This window comes from Thunnus maccoyii, chromosome 11 (genome assembly GCF_910596095.1).
Source record: "Thunnus maccoyii chromosome 11, fThuMac1.1, whole genome shotgun sequence".
In the NCBI taxonomy this organism is placed as follows: domain Eukaryota; kingdom Metazoa; phylum Chordata; class Actinopteri; order Scombriformes; family Scombridae; genus Thunnus; species Thunnus maccoyii.
Window position 1 is genome coordinate 32706412 of NC_056543.1, and position 20319 is coordinate 32726730.

At 39.3% G+C, this 20319-nt stretch overlaps 1 protein-coding gene across 1 annotated transcript; it reads right to left on the minus strand.

The window, feature by feature from the left end:
* Positions 1-1453: 1453 nt before the first annotated feature.
* On the minus strand, positions 1454-7446 carry LOC121907495 (GDP-Man:Man(3)GlcNAc(2)-PP-Dol alpha-1,2-mannosyltransferase-like). Its single transcript, XM_042427099.1, has 6 exons — positions 7353-7446; positions 6922-7143; positions 5785-5987; positions 4830-4998; positions 3716-4350; positions 1454-1929 (listed from the first exon to the last, which is right to left on the minus strand). Exons 1-6 carry the CDS (start codon positions 7406-7408, stop codon positions 1646-1648), a joined length of 1569 nt encoding a protein of 522 aa, XP_042283033.1. The 5' UTR covers positions 7409-7446; the 3' UTR covers positions 1454-1645.
* Between the last annotated feature and the right edge of the window lie 12873 nt (positions 7447-20319).

Below are 20319 nucleotides of genomic sequence, written 5' to 3' on the forward strand. Positions count from 1 at the left end.
ACACATTTACACACAGATTGTCGATCTGTTCACACAAATCATTATGAAACAAATCTCACTCCGTAGTAGTGCCTCTTTCAAAATGAAGACTCTTTAATATTTTACACATTATCATATTTCCATGCCTGGACCTCATCACAAACAGGAATACAGGAAGTGAAACATTTAAATAAGATATTTGGCCATCACCATCACCATCACCCATACACACTGCGGTTTTAATTGCTTCTTCAATCTACACATTCTTGATTTAACAAAACAGAAAAATATCATTGCAAACCCCTTCACATCTATTTAGGAGTCAGTCAGTAATTGACAAACAGATTATGCCATCATTATAACAAAGTTATAATCAAAATCACCTAATATTATATAAATTACTTCCACATAACAAATGGTACGCATCTGTCAGTGTAGTCAGATGTTTGGAATGTAACTCTTAAAGAAAATTCTCCTCTCTATATAATTAAAAGCCTTTAAAGAAAACATTTTTGGAAATGTATTTTTGCTGTCTTCCTCTGAGGATATCAGTTTCATCTCTGCATCCGGCACAGACAGACATCAATCAAGGACGTGTTTAGTTGAGCTTGTCATTGTGATTACCACCATTATTAGATTGTTTCCTCTGGGGAACTTCAATATCTGTAAAAATTTCATTGTTGAGCTATCCAATGAATCATTGTCAAGATATTTCACTCTGAACCAGAAATATCAACCTCATGCTGGCACTAGAGAACAAGTCAGGGGATTCATCCTCTGGGGAGCAGGACTTTCTGTGCAAAATGTCATTAAAAAAAAAACCATCCTGTAGTTGTTGATATATTTCTGTGGTGGACTGACCGCCAGACAGACAGACATCACCATCCATAGAGCCATGCCGCCAGTGGGGCTAAAATACTCTGAACAACTCCAAAGCTGTCTGATTTACATGTTGACTCTTGTATTTGAAGACATGTAGAAACAGAAAATGACACAGGGAAGTTTAATGCGCAGTTAGCGTAAAATACTGGAGCTATTTCTTGACCAGTTTCCTCTGCTTTCAGCTTGGCTGAACAGTTCCTGGAACAAATATCACAGAGGTATGAAATTAATAATAATGATAATATTCTCATCTAACACCTGGTAAGAAAACAAACAAGTGTTTCCCAAAATCTCAAAGTATTACAACCTGTAAATCCTGACTTCCCACTAAGAAAATGGACAGTTGACTGTCCATATCAACAGATAACATTCACTATTTCATGGCAAACCCAATATGACTTTAATGTTTAGCTAACTGAGTTGCACTACATCTGCTTTTCAAAGCTGGGTCACTGGAACTTCTCAGAGTGTTAAATTCCATGGGGCATTTAACAATCTGTTGACAATCAGCCCTGTTGATGGTGTCTCATTAGACGAGCTTTCAGTCAGAGGCCAAACAGCAAGGTTTGACAACTGTGGAAGAAAATCTGCTGATTTCCTACTAGATGGTACAAAACTTCATCTTTGTTGCTCCTCCATGTCTCTGTCTGGTGACTTTTAATTGCGAATGAGGCACTGTGTCACACTTATAATAATAGTGTGTAATAAAAGCATAGATATGACCCTCACTGCTCCACTCCATATGTGGGTTTAACAAAAAAAAGACCAATAAAGCTCTGCGTCCTCATCGCTCCAATTTACTCATCAGAGACTCCATCGCGGCGAGGAAACAGACCTCAAACTCCTGGTCAGAGAATCGCTCCACGGAGCGCCGGGCGTTACGTCGGATCTCCAGTCTAGCTGCTGGTGACAACGTCAGGATGGTTTCCATGGCAGCAGCATAACTGTCCTCACTGTCAGCCAGGAAGCCCGTCTGTCCATCCTCATACGGCACCACGATGTCCAGCTTTGGACCACCGGACTTGTGGGCGAGAACAATGGTGCCTGCAGCCATACACTCCACCACACCTACAGAGAGGAGAAATGGACACATCAGCTTATCTCATGCACAACCATTTACTACTGAAATCACTCATCTGTGAGCATTTCCTGGAAGGATCCTCAGCTGCACGGAGGGGATGTATTTCACGTTATCAGAGGTAGTGTATTTTGAAAACAGTGCAACATAATAGAATCTAGTACATAATTCAGTGAAAGGCAAACAAGCTAAAAAGGTAAGCAACATAATGTTAGTATTAAATCTTATCTAACTTCAGCATTCTAACATTAACATTTCACTTTCAGTTTAAAGTGCAGATCATTTTAGTGTTCAAATGTGCCATAGCAAGCATTTTACATTTAACATGCAATGTTAAGAATTTTAGCATGTTAAAGGACAGGTTCACAATTTTTCAAGTCTGTCTTAAAACATCGTTTTGCAATGTACAATGGAAGTGATGGGGGACAAAATCCACAGTCCTCCTTCTGTGCATAAATGTATTTAAAAGTTTATCTGAAGCTAATATGAAGCTTCAGCGTCCAAATGAGTCAAATCAAGTAGATATCTTTCAACGTTACAGTCTTTTTAGTGCCAAAGTCCCTCTTTTTGTTACTATACTTCCACCACAGCTCAACAGGGAAACACTGTCTGAGGAAACACAAAGAGGGAATTTGATGCTAAAAAGACTGTAAATGTGTCAGATATCCACTTGATATGACTAACTCAGACTGCTGAAGCCTCATAGAAGCTTCACATCAACTTTGAAATAACTGTGTGGACACACTGTGGATTTTGGCCTCCATCACTTTCATTGAAAGCACATTTGAAGGATCTTTTAACAGCCAGTATGAACAGGAGGAATGATTACAGCGAGGAAAACCTCTTTCACTGTTCATACGGACACCTGACTGTTGTTATAAGACAAACTGTCAACCTGTCCTTTAACTGACCTCAGCATGTGCTCAGTTAGAATGTTAACATGCTATAATTTAGCATGTCATGTTTAGCACATTAGCATGCTGACATGCAAAACAGACTGTCAACATGGATATGTTAAAACATGTAGTTGTAAAGCCTGAATAAGACACTATGAAATACATTAGCTTATGACTAAATACAGACAAATATATCATAACCATAAAATAAATCATAGGAAATAATCCAATACTTAAAATGTTATGTTATCCTGCTTTTTGAAAAATAAGTGTAATGCAGGAAATTATTATTTCATTTCAGCTGTTTCCATTTCAAAATGTCCATATTCCAGAATATTTTTTATTTCAGTGCAGCATTTTGACCGATGAATATTTTATTTCATATATTTTCAGTCTGTCAATCAAGACAAACAGGGCAGAGAAGTTATGTTTTTGGCTGCTGCTTTGGTCTGAATGACACTTTACTTTGATTACTTCAAACATTCATAATTATATCACATATATTAAATAATGATTATTTACTTCTATAATGTCTTTTTGTTATTTCATGTTGGAGACATCAAGCATGAAATGTTAACATGTGGCATGCTAACATAAACAAATTAGCATGCTATGTTAGCATTAATCTCAGTGGAATTTGGTGATTAGTTTTAGAGGTATCCTGTCATCACCATCACCTGTAGTTCATATCATCTTTATTCAGCGTTGTTATGTTACATAGTGATATTATTTCTGCTTGAGTCTGTTTGTTCAGGCACCTTGAAATAACTGATGAATAAAATACCAGAGTAGGTTTTATGAATACAATATGTGGTTGTATTATGTGTGTGTGTGTGTGTGTGTGTGTGTGTGTGTGTGTGTGTGTGTGTGTGTGTGTCACCTATGCCAAAGTGTTCGTTCCACATGGTGTGTAGACCGATAGTGGCATCCACCAGCTCTCTCTTCAGCTCCTCAAAGGGCACGTTGAGTTTGAAGTCAACACGGTCTTCCACAGCCAGCTCCTGGCAGAGTCCCCGCAGCATCAGCACCCTCTCCTCGTCCTCCTGGTTCCTGCACCCACCAATCAGCACCAGCCTCAGGGACTCCCGCCCTCCGGGCCCCTCTCCTCTCCTATCCAGCAGTTTGCGAAATGCCCTGATCTGCAGCCGGTGGTCCTTCTCAGGCCGGAACTGACCCACTGACACGATGGAGTGACACTTCCTGTCTCCTCCTGCTTCCTCTTCACTCCCCAGCTCTCGTCCAAGCTCCTCCCAGCCCTCTTCCATTTCCTCTTCATCTTCTTCATCTAGTGGGACATCCAGGAAGGCTCTTACATCGCAGGGCGGGTAGACGATGCTGGTGCGGCTGGGGGAGCGCCACAAAGCCAGTATGTGTCCCAGCGTCCAGGTGGAATTCACCATGATGACATCACTGCAGGAGCCGGCCAGGCCATACAGCAGGGCGAAGCAGCAGTAGTACACCACCTTGACTGCACTCAGCACAGGGTTTCTAGAGATGAAGTCAGCGTTGTTAAACCTGGAAGACAGAAGGAGACAGAAGCTCTGTGTGGTTTTAAAAGATCAAAAATGCCGGGATTTATCAGCATCACTTCTCCCTCTGTGGCTTTGTCAGTAGAGTGATGTGTTTCCATCATGCTGAGATCAGACTAAACTGTAAGACAATACATGGAGCAGAAATAATGACAATTTTAACTGTGGCAGAACGCTGCTGTCTGCCTGTGTCTTTTTTGATACAACCACCAGACCTGGACTGTCTGGAAGCTGTTGCACAGGAGGAGATAAGTTCTTGTTATATAAGTTAGATAAGTTTCCTGATTTGTTGGAAATAAACAGAAGTTGGCATGAGCAGTAATAGCCAGCATAGTTGAACAGACAATCTCACCAACAGAAAGCCCTTTGATGGAAAATTCCAAGTAAGAAAATGTTAAAGTGTCTCCCACAATATTTTGATTTACAGGTGTGTGTGTGTGTGTGTGTGTGTTCGTGCAATGTTACCTGGGGTTCCTCTCTCTGACCACAGACAGCATGTCGGTGCTGACTGTGGGATAGTGAACATAGCTTGCCACCTTACAGCCTCCCAGGTAGCGGAAGATTGGCAGTGTGAAGGCATAGCCCATTGAGTCCACGTACAGGTCAGGAACAAAAGCCATCAGCGCCTCCCAGCCTGCACAACACACACGCAGGTCATCTCTGACATTCAGCTCACAAATGATCTCAAATGACTCCCCCTGACTTTTGGAAAGTGATGGAGAACAGTGTGCACACAGCCTGTGTGGTGAAAGCAGCATGTTTAGTAGAGCAGCAACAGTCCTCTGTGTGTGTGTTAAGTGCAGCACTCAGAGCCCAACACACAGTGTAGTTATGCGTGTAAAAATACACTTCAGACACTCCTACATTTGTTATGTTTTTGTCTTTTGATTTCTGAAAGCAGGACTTGAAGCTGTGCGGTGTTTTTACTCTTTGAGAAGTTTTTTTGTGAATGAAACTTGCCCACAAACAGAGTGTAACATAGAGCCTTGTATGGTCATTTTAGGGGAGCTGATTATGCTAATGATCACATCTCATGAACGCGCCCCCCCCCCCCCAATGAACAGGTGACATTCATCAGGCTGAAATAAGTGATTTACGACAAGTTCCAGCAATTAAGAGAGTTTGTTGAATCCGACTTGGAACACTGGTACAAGCAAACCTTACAGAGGGTTAGGGATAACCCTAACCACATTCCATCTATAGGAAAAAAGGATCTCCAAATGATGGCTCTTCACTTGCTAAAGATCAAATAAACTTTATAATGTTTGGCTGGTGAGAATTCCAGGCACTGACTGGATTTTGTGAAATCATTTAAGCTATTTGGAATGTAATACCTGCATTTATGAACTCTCACATGGATGTTTCACATGACATGACATGACAACCTTGTTCTGGCGGAAAAGCAAAGGCCCACCCTTACCAAGGAACATGGAGCCGGCACTCTGGCCCAGCAGGGTGAAGTGAGGGTAAGAAGTGGCCTCCACTAGCGTGCGGTGATGCAGGAAGATGAAGGTGACTGGCCGAGGCAGGGTGATGTTGAATCGCTGGCTGGCTCCCTCAAGAATCTGCTCACCAGTCACTCCCTGATCACCTGTGTAAACCACAAACGAGACGCCAGGGTACCTGAGGGGGAAACCAAACATCTGTTTCAGAGATGCATACTACTTCAGGTCTTCATTTACAGTACACTTACTGAGCCCGAGAATACAGTACACTTACTGGAGGAGAATTCAGGCTGTTCAAGAATCTGCTCATGAGGCCACAGGTGAACTTTATGGTGGCAAATGAGAGCTTCTGTTGTCTTATGGCTTTAGCCTTTTTAAGCATTTGGTTTCTGTGTGGTTTCCACTATTTCTATTGCTTCTTATTCTATTCTAGCTGTGTGACTATCTTTAATCTTTGATTAAATACTGTTGATGCGTTTTTGTTGCATGTGATTGGCTTCTAATTATGAACTTCACCTCATTATTGTGATGGCTCACAGCTGGATACCACCCTGATGTGTATAGGTACGTTGCAGTTGCAAGTTGAATGCAGTCATGTTTGCAATTCATCAGGAGTCATATGTACACAGATACATAGAACGACACAGATTACATGGCCAATAGTAATGTGGACACCTGACAACTATGTCATATGTGATTGATGAAAATCATAATTAATCTGCTGCTATAAAAGCTCCACTCTTCTGGTTTCAGGCTTTCCACCAGATGTTGGAACCTGGCTGCAGGGACTGATGTTGGGTGATAAGTTCTAGCTCACAGTCAGTGCTCCAGTTCATCCTAAAGGTGTTGGATGGGGTCTAGGTCAGGACTCAATAGGCCAGTGGATTTTGTAAGGTCATTATGAAGGGATCTTCTAATGGTCAGTATGAACAGGAGGAATGATTACAGCAAGAAAAACGTGTCAATGCTCATTCGGACTGACTGTTTTTTTTAAGACAGACATGAAAAACTGTGAAGCTGTGTAGGCTTAACTACGACCCAGAACAAAAGTACACCAAAGTATGCGCATAGAGGTGTCCGCATACTTTGTATCTGGACAGACAGCTGCATACCGGTGCATGAGGGCCCTCAGGGAGCACCACAGGACCCGCTCCCCGCCTCCTCCAGCGTTGCAGTACGGGTGGAAGAAAGCCACCGCCGGGCCGCCATCCTGAGCCCGGCGGGCTTTCTGGCGGCCCTGCAGCCACATGCGGAGTCCCAGCAGGAGCAGCAACAGCAGAAGGGTCAGGAGCAGGCTGAGGTAGGCGCAGGGCACAACCAAGGACCACAGCAACCTGAAAAGGGGACACAGAACGGTAGCTGAAGGCGGAGTACGGGTCGGCTAAGAGGAGGTTCTTTAGTGCCAGCTAGTTCGGCTACAGTTAGCTGTCCTGTCACCACACAAAGCCCCGAGACTTGACTTTATTTCTGTCCAAAATCTTCTGCTTTCAGAAGATTTCATCAGCTTAGTGCAAGAAGCGAGAGACTGTGAGAAGACATTTACCTCATTAAATCGCAGAAACACAGAGATAAATTGTGGTGATGGTCGTGTCCTGCCATTTTGACAACACTCTTGACGTTACATTACCGGAAGCTGATGTCAGCTGACTGAGGTGCACCTCTGGGATTGGCTCAGGTTTTGTTTACCTACACGTCATCGACACATGACTTTTATTTACTCGTTTATCTATTACAACACATGGTAAATGCACTGGTGGAAGCAGTACTCCGATCTTTTACTAAAGGGACAGTACCAAACAGCAATGTGCAAATACTCCATTACACGTGAAAAATCCTACTACAGTAAAAGTACATAAGTATTATGAGCTTGGTGTAGTTAAAGTATTGCAGTAAAAGTAGTGGTTTGGTCCCTCTGACTGATATATTATTATATATGACATCATTAGATTATTAATAGTGAAGCTTCAGTGTTAGAGCAGCATGTTACTGTTGTAGCTGCTGGAGGTGGAGCTAGTTTACACTACTTTATATACAGTTAGCTAGTTTAGTCCAGTGGTTCCCAACCTAGGGGTCGGGTTCCTCCAAAGGGTCAGCAGATAAATCTGAGGGGTGGTGAGATGATTAATGGGAGAGGAAAGAAGAAAAAACAAAGTTCTGATACACAAATCTGTTTTCAGTTTTTGGACTTTTTCTCTAATCTTTGATTTTTGCTGAAATATTGTATCATTTGAACATTTATTGAAATGAAAGCATGTGAGAATTTAGAGGGAAAAATCACTATTTAATGGAGCTGTTATAGACATGTGAAATGTGACCCCGACTACACACTGCTTTTTGTAAGACGGCAAAAGCCAGAAAGGTTGGAAACCACTGGTTTCATCTTTAACAATGTTTTGTATTTTAAAAGCTTCAAATAAATGTCGTGGAGTTAAAAGTACAATATTTCCCTCTGAAATGTAGTGGAGTGGAAGTATAACGTAGAATCAAATAGAAATACTCAAGTAAGTATAGGTACCTCAAAATTGTACGTAAGCACAATGCTTGAGTAAATGTACTCAGTTACTTTCCAGCACTAAATGCCAGTCAATTAAACACACACACACACACACACACACACACACACACACACACACACACACACATATATATAATACTTTCAAAAATAACGTTTGTTTTCACCTAGTTTTATATCATCATTTTATATTCATTTTTTATATATCATTCCTTATATTATTTACAACTGTACAAAAACAACCACAAATCTAAACCCCAGGTTTCTCTATGTGTGATTGCAGACAAGTCATGCTTTGGACAAGAATGAATTATATTTACAGAAAGTGAAATAATAAAAAATATATATGTTTCATTATTAAATCATCTTTAATGAAAATGCACAAGATAGTGCCTGTATTCATCATTTGGTACAAAAGCATCGCAGACAGCAGGTTGGGTAGATATGAGCATGCAGTTTATGTACAGTACGTAAACTGCACGCTCATATCTAGTAGTATGTACAGGATTTGTGGTTGTACATGTTCAATAGTTACCTCTGTTTGCTGCTTGGAGGTGCAGTTTCCAGGTATGGGTGCTTCACAGGAGGAGTTAAAGGTACCAGTGGAGATTCTGCTATGTAGCAGTTTTTTAATGAGTGGGTCCCTGTTTTGTTTGTGCACATGAGTGAGGTGATACGTAGTCCTACCAATGGTTTGACACTATTCCAATGATCTATACATGGCTGTAATGCTCCAACAAATGCAGCAATACACCAACAAAGCGGTGAAGAAGAAGACGATTGAAAACAACGCAGGATTTTAAATACTGGCTTTGCTAATGTTTTATAAGGAAAGAAATGCATTCAACACTTTTGTGAGACCTCAAGTATACACACAATGTGTTACTTTACTGGGCTCCTTTAAAGTTTTGACAACTAAATCACTAAACAACACCTTAAATCTGCTTACAACTGTGTTGTAGTATGTTATAAACATTTTTAAATTTTATATGGTGCTTTTTAATGATAACTTGTGCTTGCATGGTAAAATTACTATTTGTGCTTGTTACATTAATGCTAGAATACTACGCAAGTGGCTTCTTTCTGGACACTGTTGCCCTTTAGGTGATAACTAGAGGTTGTGGCAGTGTTACCTGGTTGCTAGGTCATTAGGAGTGGTTGTTTAGTGATTACTAGTTGTTGCTAGTTTGTAGGTAGTTGGTACAGAGTAAGTATGTGCTTGTCAAGTGATTAGTAGTGGTTGCTATGTTGTCTCTAGGTGGCTGGTAGGTGATTACAAGTGGTTTTTAGGGTATTAACAGGAGATCACTGGATGATGACTAACGGTCGCTTGGTGAATAGAAGCAGTTTGATTTGACCAGTGATTACTGGTGATTGTTAGGGTGTTAATAGTTAGCGGCTAGCTGGTTAAAGTGTGGATATTAAGTCAGATAAATTAATGAACAGTCTAGATCAACATATAGACAGAGCAACTTGTTCAAACTGTTATTTATCCCGTTGGAAGTTGTCAGGCTCTGTTGGCCAACATCTTGCTTCACCCTCATACAGTTACTGGCAACCTTGCAGTTCAGCAACAGTCTCTGATAAAGAGGAAATGCCATAAAGCAGCATGTGCCATAACGCAGTGTTACCTCATTGATGGAATCAGTGATTCTGTCCATCAGCGGGGGGAGGTGTCGGGCAGCACAGGTGTGGGTGGGGCTGCTCTCGGGGCTGGGCTGTCAGCCTCCTGTCTGCTGGATCCCCTTTGACCCGTTTGAAAAATCAAGGAGGAGGAGCCCAGTAACCATCAGTATTGGCCTTTGAGTTGGGACATAACTGTTGCTCACTAACTGTAAGTAACACTTCCTATGATCTACACTTCCCACATTCCCTTTTACCAACATTTTACAGAGCAAGGACGAGTGCATCTAATAAAATGATTACAAAACAGCCTATTCTTAAATTTTTATCACATTTTACACACAAAGATCCTGTTGCTGATATGACATCATTATCATGAGCTGCCTTGACATTGGGTTGTAGGTCACTGACCTATAGTGTTGCAATGTTGCAATGTAATGCTTGCAGAGGACAGTTATTAACTTGCTCCTTGTTGGACCAAAGAGAATATTTACACAGACTGGATTCTGCATATTTTACAGAGATACATATTTGTGGTTAATCTGCATTCATCAGAAGTTAGTTTACTTTTGTTTTAGTTCTCTGAGGGTCTGGGGGCTGGATAGGTTTTCACAATGAGAGGGAACCTTTTGGGAGACAGAGGCCTCCGGAGAAGCCATGTGTGGTCAGAAGACATGGTGTGAAAGCCTCTGATGTTTTCTGAGTGTCACAACATTTAGGTCATTTTGTATGTGTGAGATATGAAAGTCTTCATTCTTATATAAAGTTTTAGCAGCACAGGTTAGTGACCTTAATAGAACTGTAAAGCTTTACTCGCTGATTGAAGATGGATTGATTTGTCATCATTTTGTATGAGCAGCCAGTTTAATACTACTTACTCTAATATGTTTGTATATTTTGAATGTCATTTACACATTTATAATCTATAAATACATCTGTACTAGACAACTATAGTATAAAAATGTAGTGTAACCATAATGTTAAAGCAGCATGAAAGTGGCTGGAAATTAGACATGAAAACGTTAGATCAACAATATCTGTGATTATGCTGTCTTTTAAATACTTTGTTTCTGAAATGTAGCTACTTACTAACAGGAAGAAGAAAGTATAACAAATCTTATAATATTTTATCTCTAAAAAAATATATATTCCTAAAGTTGTCCTGTAATGATTGGTGTTCTTTATTCAAAAGTAGTTAACCCAGTGACTACATTTCAATAGCTATACATCAGTGTAAATGTTACCTGGAAACCAATTAAACTGTCACCATACAACTAAATGTAACCAAGTGTTAACCTCGATGCCTGGACATCTTTTTACCTGCCAATGTTATTGTTGTTATTTTAGATAGTTATTCAAGATTCAAGATTTAATTTATTTTGATTTTTTTGTGTATTTGCATACGCAAAAAAAATTGAAATGCTGTTCCTCCTAGCTCACACGCAATGCAACAAGAAAAGAAAGGATAAAGATATATAATGTATATCTAAAAATTCCCTTTAAAAATGATAAAAACATATGAATCCCAAGAGAAAACAAACAAAACTAGCAGATCATAGACATATTTCCCTTGCACTCCACACGATGACACAGACGTAGACGTAGACATGGACAAAGACACTGCAAAGATGGAACTAGGAGAGGCCGCTGCGAACGTCGGTCGTGTCGCCATCACACCAGTTCATGGAGAAAGAGAGAGGGAATACTACCAACAAGGACTCTAAAATAACTCTTCTGTTAGCTTCCTCAGTTCAGTTTATGGAAACTCATACAGTTAATGCATCTTCACTGGATGTTGTTATAAGCCTAAACTGTCAGAGTGTGAGAATTGTATTATTCTGTTTATGTTTAATAATTATTAACCATTTACCTGGTTGTTTGTATTTTTATTGCTGTAGCAATGTTTTCCAAGCTGCTCTCTTGGCCAGGTCTCATGAAAAAGATTTTCATTTCAATGAGACTTTGGCTGGGTTAAATAAAGGGAAATGAAGCACCACATTACTGTTTAGCTACTTGGAGAATTTTCACTGACTGTCATAAAGTACTCGGGTTAATAGAGTTACTGACTAACTAACTAACTAACTAACTAGTTACCTCAATGACTCATCTAAACGTGAGTCAATATTTTATCAGCTGATGCTTTCATTTAAGAAAAGCCAAAAATAACTGAAAAAGACTATATTGATACTTTATCACTGAGATTTGTTTTCTTATTGGTTTCTCGTTTAACAGACTCCTTGGCGATGGCCACAGCAACAAACTCCTTCTTTCACTCTTATTTTTTTTCTTAACTTTATTGAAACATGACATAATAAATAAATATATAAATGATAAATAAAATTTGGTAAAAGGATTGTGCAAGAAACATTTTACATTCAATAAAAAACAAAATAGCCTAATACATAGGAGGAAGAAAAAGGATTTAGAAAAAATAAATAAAGGGGTACAAATTAATATTCAAGTAGTATTAGTCAATAATTTTAGCCTTCATGTTTTAAGAAATAGTTTGGGACTTTGTTGCTTTTTTAGTATGCAGCTTAATATATTGCTTTGTGTAGAGCTCAATATCATTTAGAAAAAGAGCCAAGTTAAGTTTTCTATTGGTCCATTTCATTTAATATGTATTGAATTTTGCCAAAAATTATAAATATTTGAATTAAAAGCTTCATCATTGCCATACCTCCTTCATCTCTCTGGTGTCGGACACAAATGCAACCTGTCAGCTCCAAATTAAATTCATGTGGATTCCTGCACATATAGGTGTGGATGGAAATGAACTGGCAGATAAATATGCAAAATTAGCAACAACAAAAAGAGAAATAAGTATGACAGTAAAGTATAGCAAGGCTGAGGTTAAAAGCCTGATCAAATCAGAAATGAAAAAGAAATGTCAGGAAGAGTGGGCTGATAATACTACAGCATTCAAAGAAAATTAGGAGAAATGAGAGGGAGCACTAGCAATAGAAAGGAGGAGGACATTATATCAAGGGTGAGGTTTGGTCCCACCAGACTGAACAGTACATTAGTCATGAATAAGCAGGCTACGGGTAGATGTGAACATTGCAGAGACAGACATTTAAAATTACCCTCCAAGGAATCACATGACACTTGATATTAGAGAAATGTTGCAGCGGAGTTCAGGTGATGTAGGGTACAGGACTATTTTCAGATTTATAAAAAACACAGGACTTGATAGGAGAATTTAATGCAATAGATCCACACTCCAATCCAGAAGGTGGTGATAATATACCTAAACAACCCATTAAACAACAAAAGAAGAACCGCCACACCCACCTGCTCCCTCTTGATAGACATATTTCACAATATGATGTAGGCAAAATTAGTCACCAGTTATGGTGGTTATGGTTTGCAGTAACCTACTTTGCAGGCAAAACAATGTCGGAGTGTAAAAGCAGTCAGGCATGTAGCGTACCTTTTTGTTCTGACTCAAGAAGGAAACAACCTTATTTGTCTTAAGGGGAAATCACACAACAATCAGATTGCATTGCATGCATCTCATCCGATCACACTCACTGACTCTACTGATGGTATGTTTACAGCCAGCAGAGTATGGATGTATAAAGAGAACTGGATGCAGTGTCGGAGGCGGGACTCCGTTCACATGCTCAGTGGCGCATGAAGCCAAAAAAGTTCAACTTCTTCCACATTGTTTCCACTTCTTCTAAGACTGATATTGTTGACCAACACTAGGTCAGATGAGCTGAAGACCTTTGTCCAGAATAACACTGTTCAAATCATCAAATCATGCATCTGAGGGGAGAAATGGAGATTATCTGCAAGCAAATGGGTTAGATGAAGGGGAAAGTCTCCTAACTCGATCTCTCTCGAAGAAGAATGGAGGTGACAAAGATGTACGGAAAGAGAGGATCCGTATCTGCCAGGTGCTGCTTCAACTGGATGCTGTTATAGACACTGTGCACTGCGTCGGAGTGAAGAAACCGAACATCACCAGAGGAATCATCCTGCAGTTTTCCTCCCGCATACACAGAGCAGCTTTATGGGCTGCAGCAAAAACTCCTCCTACCTTCGAGACAACAGTCTGTGCTTCACCAAATTTCTCTGCAAAGCCAACAGAGAAGCTAGGATGAAGCTCTGGCTGCTTGTCGACAAAGCACGCAAGGTTGGGAGAAAAGAGACAATCTGGAATAGATTTTTGGTTAATTTCAAACAATTTTAAAGATTGTACAAATGTTTACATTCTTCCCATCCCATTAACTGATCACAAGGCTATCCATATTCACTCATTCATTCATTTCTTTACTTCCCTCTACTTCTATTTATCCACAGAATTCATACTGGAAACTTAATAGCTCTGTTTTGTATCATGAAGCAGTTGAAGTCAGGGTTAAAGAACTAATACAAGCCTTTTGGAATGAGGCCCAGGCTGAAAGAATATATGGCAGTAAATGGGAACTTATTTAATACTTAATACTGTAGTAATCTTAAAATGATAGTAAAACGATGTGAGGAAGAAAAGGTGATTTCCACGATAACTGCTAATGTCCTAGGTTGTCCTCTGTTTGAATATCAAAACAAGTGAGATAAGTTTTATCAACCTAAAGCTACAGGGGCTTTTGGAAGGTCCAGGAGTTGATGGTTGGAAGAAGGTGAACAGAACTCGGTGTATTTCTTTAGGTTAGAAAAATCCCAGTCCAAAAATAACACCATTCATCAACTTAGAATAGAGAACGTAGTATGTGATGATGCAAAACAGATTGCAAACCTCTGCTCCAACTTTTATAAAAATCTATGTAGCTCTCAATATTGCGATGATAGCACTGGCTCCTTTCTTATTGGAAATGTTTTGTGAAAGTATTGCCAAAGGTGTTCTCCCTCCCACTTTAACACAGGGTCTAATAATCCTTATTCCAACACCTAAGAAAGATTTGTTACTGATAATTGGCGCCTGATTAACCTACTAAATAATGATTACATTTTCGCTAAGCATATAAAAGATGTTTTGGATGGTATCATAGATGAATCACAGGCATCTCTCTAACAATATTCAGCTTGTACTTGATATATTGGATTACCCAGAGTTCATCCATAATGAAAGTGTAACGTGAGGGTCCGATAGGTGGTAATTTGACACTCTTCATAAGAGAAAATAGCAGGATGGAGACAGGTGACTTTTTAAGCAGCACTTTTACTCTAGCTCCCGGCATCAGAGTCATAACAACAACACTTCCTCGTCTTTTAGGCACATGTGACTAAACCAACCAATCATAGGCTAGACTGAGGCAGATCCAACTGTAATGAGGTAAAACCACAGAAGCAGATTCAATACTGTTTCAACCTTCACAGGATGCTGATGCAAATATTTGAACCTGTAAATATGTAAATAATACAGCATCGATATATAAATGATTAACTGTGTAAACATTGTAAATACATATTTTGTGAATCAACTTGAATGTATAAATTAACTTCACTTTTAAACCTTACAAAAGCTTCATCCTTTTCCTGGACTTTTACGAAGCCTTTGATTCAGTTGAACATGATTTTATCTTTAAAACACTTGATAAATTTGGGTTTGCCAACTTTTTTTTGCAGAACAATTAAAACATTATACACTAATGGAAATAGCTCAATTAAATTAAAAAATGGCACATCTATATTTGAGTTAAAACATGGCATACATCAGGGCTGCCCTATCAGTCCTTATTTATTTTTGCTATCTACCCAATTATTAGCTAATCATATCATAGCTAGTGGCTTGAAAGGTATGTCAATCATAGATAGGGAAGTCATTATGTGCCAATTGGCTGACGACACTACCCTTTTCTTGAAGGTCTCCTCTCAAATTCCTCTTGCTCTTGACATAATTTGAGGATTCTCCAATGCTTCAGGTCTTCATTTAAATGTGAATAAGTGTGAATTAATGGCAGTCAAGAACTGTGAGTTGCCCTCTATCTGTAATATTCAAATTAAGGAGAGAGTCATCTACCTGGGAATAGTTATAACAAAAAAACAAAGAAAGATGTGACTTGAACTTTACCCTGATTTTCGAAAGAGCAGTGGAGTGACTGTATTTACAGCAATTTTGCAACCTGTATATATTTCATAAAACCACTTAAATACATTGTTTCAGTAGTTGACAGTAGTTGAAGTTTATAATATAGCAAATGGACTGTTCCAGTTCCAATGGTTTTTGATTTATCGAGAAAATTGCAAAAAGTGTTACAACTGTCCCTGGTCTGACCTACCAAGAATTTCTCTGTCATTATAAGATCACTGTGAGCCCCAAACAATTTGCTATTGGTTTTGATGCCATTCCATCTGTTGTTATCATGCCCTATAAGGGTTATGCCTTTTCACCTTCTAATGTGACACCTTTACTTGATCCAGTTGACACGCCTATAGGAAAATTATGTTTTTTACCAGCTTCCTGTAAAAATAACAAAGAAAATCTGCACCTTATTCTTAGTCTCTGTCCCATATGTAGTAGCAACCTGGAATACGTTTATTCAGGATTTATGTTGGGAAAAAATATGGTCTCATCCTAATAGATATCTACTGGTTACCAAAGTTAAAGAAATTTCTTTTAAGATCATTCATCGCTGTTATCTAGTCAAGTCAATTTTAGTAAGATTCAAGAATTGACCTAAAGAAATATGCCGAGTTCTGTTCACATTGATATAACTTCTACTTTTTGTAACATTCACCCAGAAACTGTCTTCCATTTGTTTTGGACTTGCAAACAAACTTGAAATCTGTGGCAGGGCATCTGGTGTTTCATACTGGACTATATCTATGATGCTTTTGTACTTTGTTTTAAGGATGTTTTGTTTGGTTTTACAAATTATGGGAGATAATTGGAAAATGAGTTTTACATATGTAATCTTATCATATTGCTGGTCAAGTTTTATATACATAAATGTAAGGTGTGAAAAGTTACTCTTTTTGTACATTTAAAAAGGAAAGTCCTGCATTTTAATATTGTTTACCTCATGCAAAGAAAAGCTTTGAAAACTTTAAATTTGTGCTCCAAATTTAATATATTAATATAATTGTAATGTGTATATTTATTTTTTATATTTTTACTGCACCATTTTCATTTCATATTTATCTGTAACCCCTAGCAGTGTATATTTTTTTGTTCTGTATTTCTGTTTTATAACTCCATTTATGCTGTAATTTGTTTGTGATATTGAAGTTGAATACATTTTTTTTTTAAAAAAAGACCAAGTTAGCAGAGACAAAGTCAGTGAGCAACAGCATCATATCTCTTTACTGGGGCTTATTTTCATTTACAAAATGTTTTTCCTCATCGGGTCTCAATATATCATACCGGTGGGCAAGGATCATCAGTGTGCTGGAGTAAGTTACGTTATGTGGAGCAAGTTACCAAGTACTGCATGGTTGCTGTTCTGTATTCAGAGTGGGCAAAGTCTGATATAATATTCTGTCAGAAAACACAGTCAAGTTTATCAAAACACTGCAAAGTTTTTTGCATTGTGGAGTTTTCAGTCTGTCTCCATTCTTCCTGACGACCCTCAGCAGGCACCAGTCAATGGTACAGCCGCCTGTCCAACTGCAGTGCCTCTCTCAGCTGCCCCTGTTACAGCTCCCATGGTTACTTCCTCGTCTATACTCTGTTTTGTCTGATTCCAAAACACCATATTTAGTTGTTTCAGTGTTCGAAAATAACATTTTGACTCACCCGCTAAGGGGACTGGTAGATGAAAAAAATCCACCAGCCAAGTATATTTTTTTTCTGGCCAAAATAAGAAATTGCCTTTTTGTGTCACATAGGCATTGCATTTCATTTAGTTAATAAGGTGTTGAATACAATTATAAAGAAGAGGCAGAGGAAAATTTGAAGCATAATTATTTTAATATTTTGATCAACGGTTAATCAGATCAAATCAAGTTTATTCATAGGGCACATTTAAAAACAACCGTTGTTGACCAAAGTGCTGTGTAGAGTTTTACTCAGTCATTGTGATTGGGCTCTGAGCACTTCTAAAACGTGAGTGACCTATACTCAACACTGTACCTGAACGCCTTCTGTGTAGACACACAGACGGGGCACTCGTTGCTGCTGCTGCTGCTGCTGCTGCTGCTGTAGACACAGTGTCAGACTGTCCCGAGCGCTCACAGTTTCACAACACAGTTTAGATGCATGTTAAAAACACATATGGCGTGTGTGACTACACAGTATAGGGACAAAGAAGTAATTCCCACCAAGCCATCATACCAGATATTTTATTACATGACAATTTTGGTGCAGACATTTACCCTCTAGTGTGGTGGATAGCCTTCTGAGATTTACGCATCAAATCTACCCAAAAATCTACCTGCATTTGGCACTTGGAGGGTGTTAATTTCAGACCCTGGTTGTAATAGTAACGCCACATCTCTGCTCCGACATTATATTGTGAAGCTAGTTGTTTGTTTGTATTAGTGTTTCTTAGGAATCACGGAGAAACTCAGCAGCTGAAGTCAGGCTGCAGCTGTAACGTCGCTGTGATCCAGTGGTCACTTCCTCTTCCAGACTCTGTTGTGTCTGATTCAACGGTATTGGCGCAGCAGCACACACACTCTGAGCTACTCCTTAAAGCAGCTACACTACTTGTTTTGTATTTGTCTGTATTTACTGATATTCTGATTGTGAATTCATTATTTACCTTACCTGCTATGTTATAAAAGCCCTCTTTTATGGACTGCGTGGGCAAGAGGCCAGGGAACACGACAAATACGTCCAGTGGCTCTTAGTAGAGCTCGTGCCACCTTATGAATCGCATTGCAGACTGTATTTTTGCTGAGGTTCTCTGCATCCCCCACAGTACCAAAGTACTAGTTGCAAAGAACCACAGTGCAATGCAAACAGTTTGTGGACTAATCAATTTTATTTTATTTTTGTTCAAAGTAATTCTTCATTAGTTTTGTTTTTTTATTCTTTTTTTGTGCAGCAAATCAGGTAGTTAGTGAAAGGGCAGTGCTTTTTATTGCCGATTTAAACCGAAACTCAGAACATAACCCACTCCAGGCCAGGTTAAGTTTACAGCATAAGTTACCATGGTGATCTAGCCAGGTTAAAAGAGAGACACCTTTGTGACATTGAAAACTCTGGCTTTATGCTCAACATACCTCACGAACCCACTGATCTTGCTTCATAGTACACCCCTCAGGACAGACCAGAACAAAACCGAGGATCCAACAGAGACTGAACAGAAAACCAGGGCTGAAATACAAACTGGACTAATGAGCAAATGGAGAACAGGTGACTGGACACAAGGGCAGGCTGGGAGCTGATAGGCTGAGGGAAACACAGGGAGCAGAGCAGGTGTGGGGAAGACAGAGCAGGACAGAGCTAACGAGGGTAATGCGGGGCAGGTGAGAGGAGGAGCACATGGACACGGTAGGAGTGAAGGAACACACAAGGGAAACACAGAGCAACAGAAAACCAAAACCCAGAAAATACAACCCGGCATATCAATGAGAAAAAAAACATATGACCAAAAGGCAACCAAAGTAATATATATCAGATAGTTCTTCAAAAAGTTTAACTCAAAATAAGCCCTCTCCCACACAGTCCAACATTCAGAAAACAGAAAAGGTGTGAGGGCATCTGGTGGATAATGGCAATCAAAGAATTGAAAGACATACTCACAAGAGTATCTAGAGTCAATGACAGAACCATGACAGCCTGAGACATCTTGCACAATGTCTTGAACATACATACAAAGTTCTCGTGTGTGAGGAGCAGGAATAGAGCTTTTTCAATTCATTCTCTATGGTAGTTCTTATCACTACGGATGAAACATACACCTCCAACCACAGTGTGGTTTGCAATGGAAGAGTGGTGCTGTCTGTATTTCTGCTCATTGAAACCACGTGCAGAAGATGAAGCAGAAGCAACGTTGCTTATGAGGTATTTTTAGATATTTCTGAGTGCCTGAGACATCCGGCACTAAGTCTTGAATTTACATGCCAAGTTATGTTCACAGCACACAGTGTAATAGTAGAGCTTAAGCAAGCTCAAGTCTCAGCTTCAGTTTCAAGTCATTATCAGTACAGATGTAATCCCAGCTCTGATCACAATGTGGGTTGCAATGGCAGAGTGGCACTGTCTGTATTTCCACTCATTAACCTCACAGCCAGAAGAAGAAGCAAATCAGCGTTGTCGAAGCAACGTTGTTTATGAGGTATTTTTATATATTTCTGAACATGCCTGAGACATCCAGCGCTAAGTTTTGCACATACATGCCAAATTTTATTCACAGTAACGTTACACAGTTCAATAGTAGAGCTTAAGTCTCTTAAACTTTTTCAAGTTTTTATCATAGACTGTAAAAGATATGGACGTAGCCACCATGATGTCACCCACTGGTTTCTGAAGAGCGGTTTT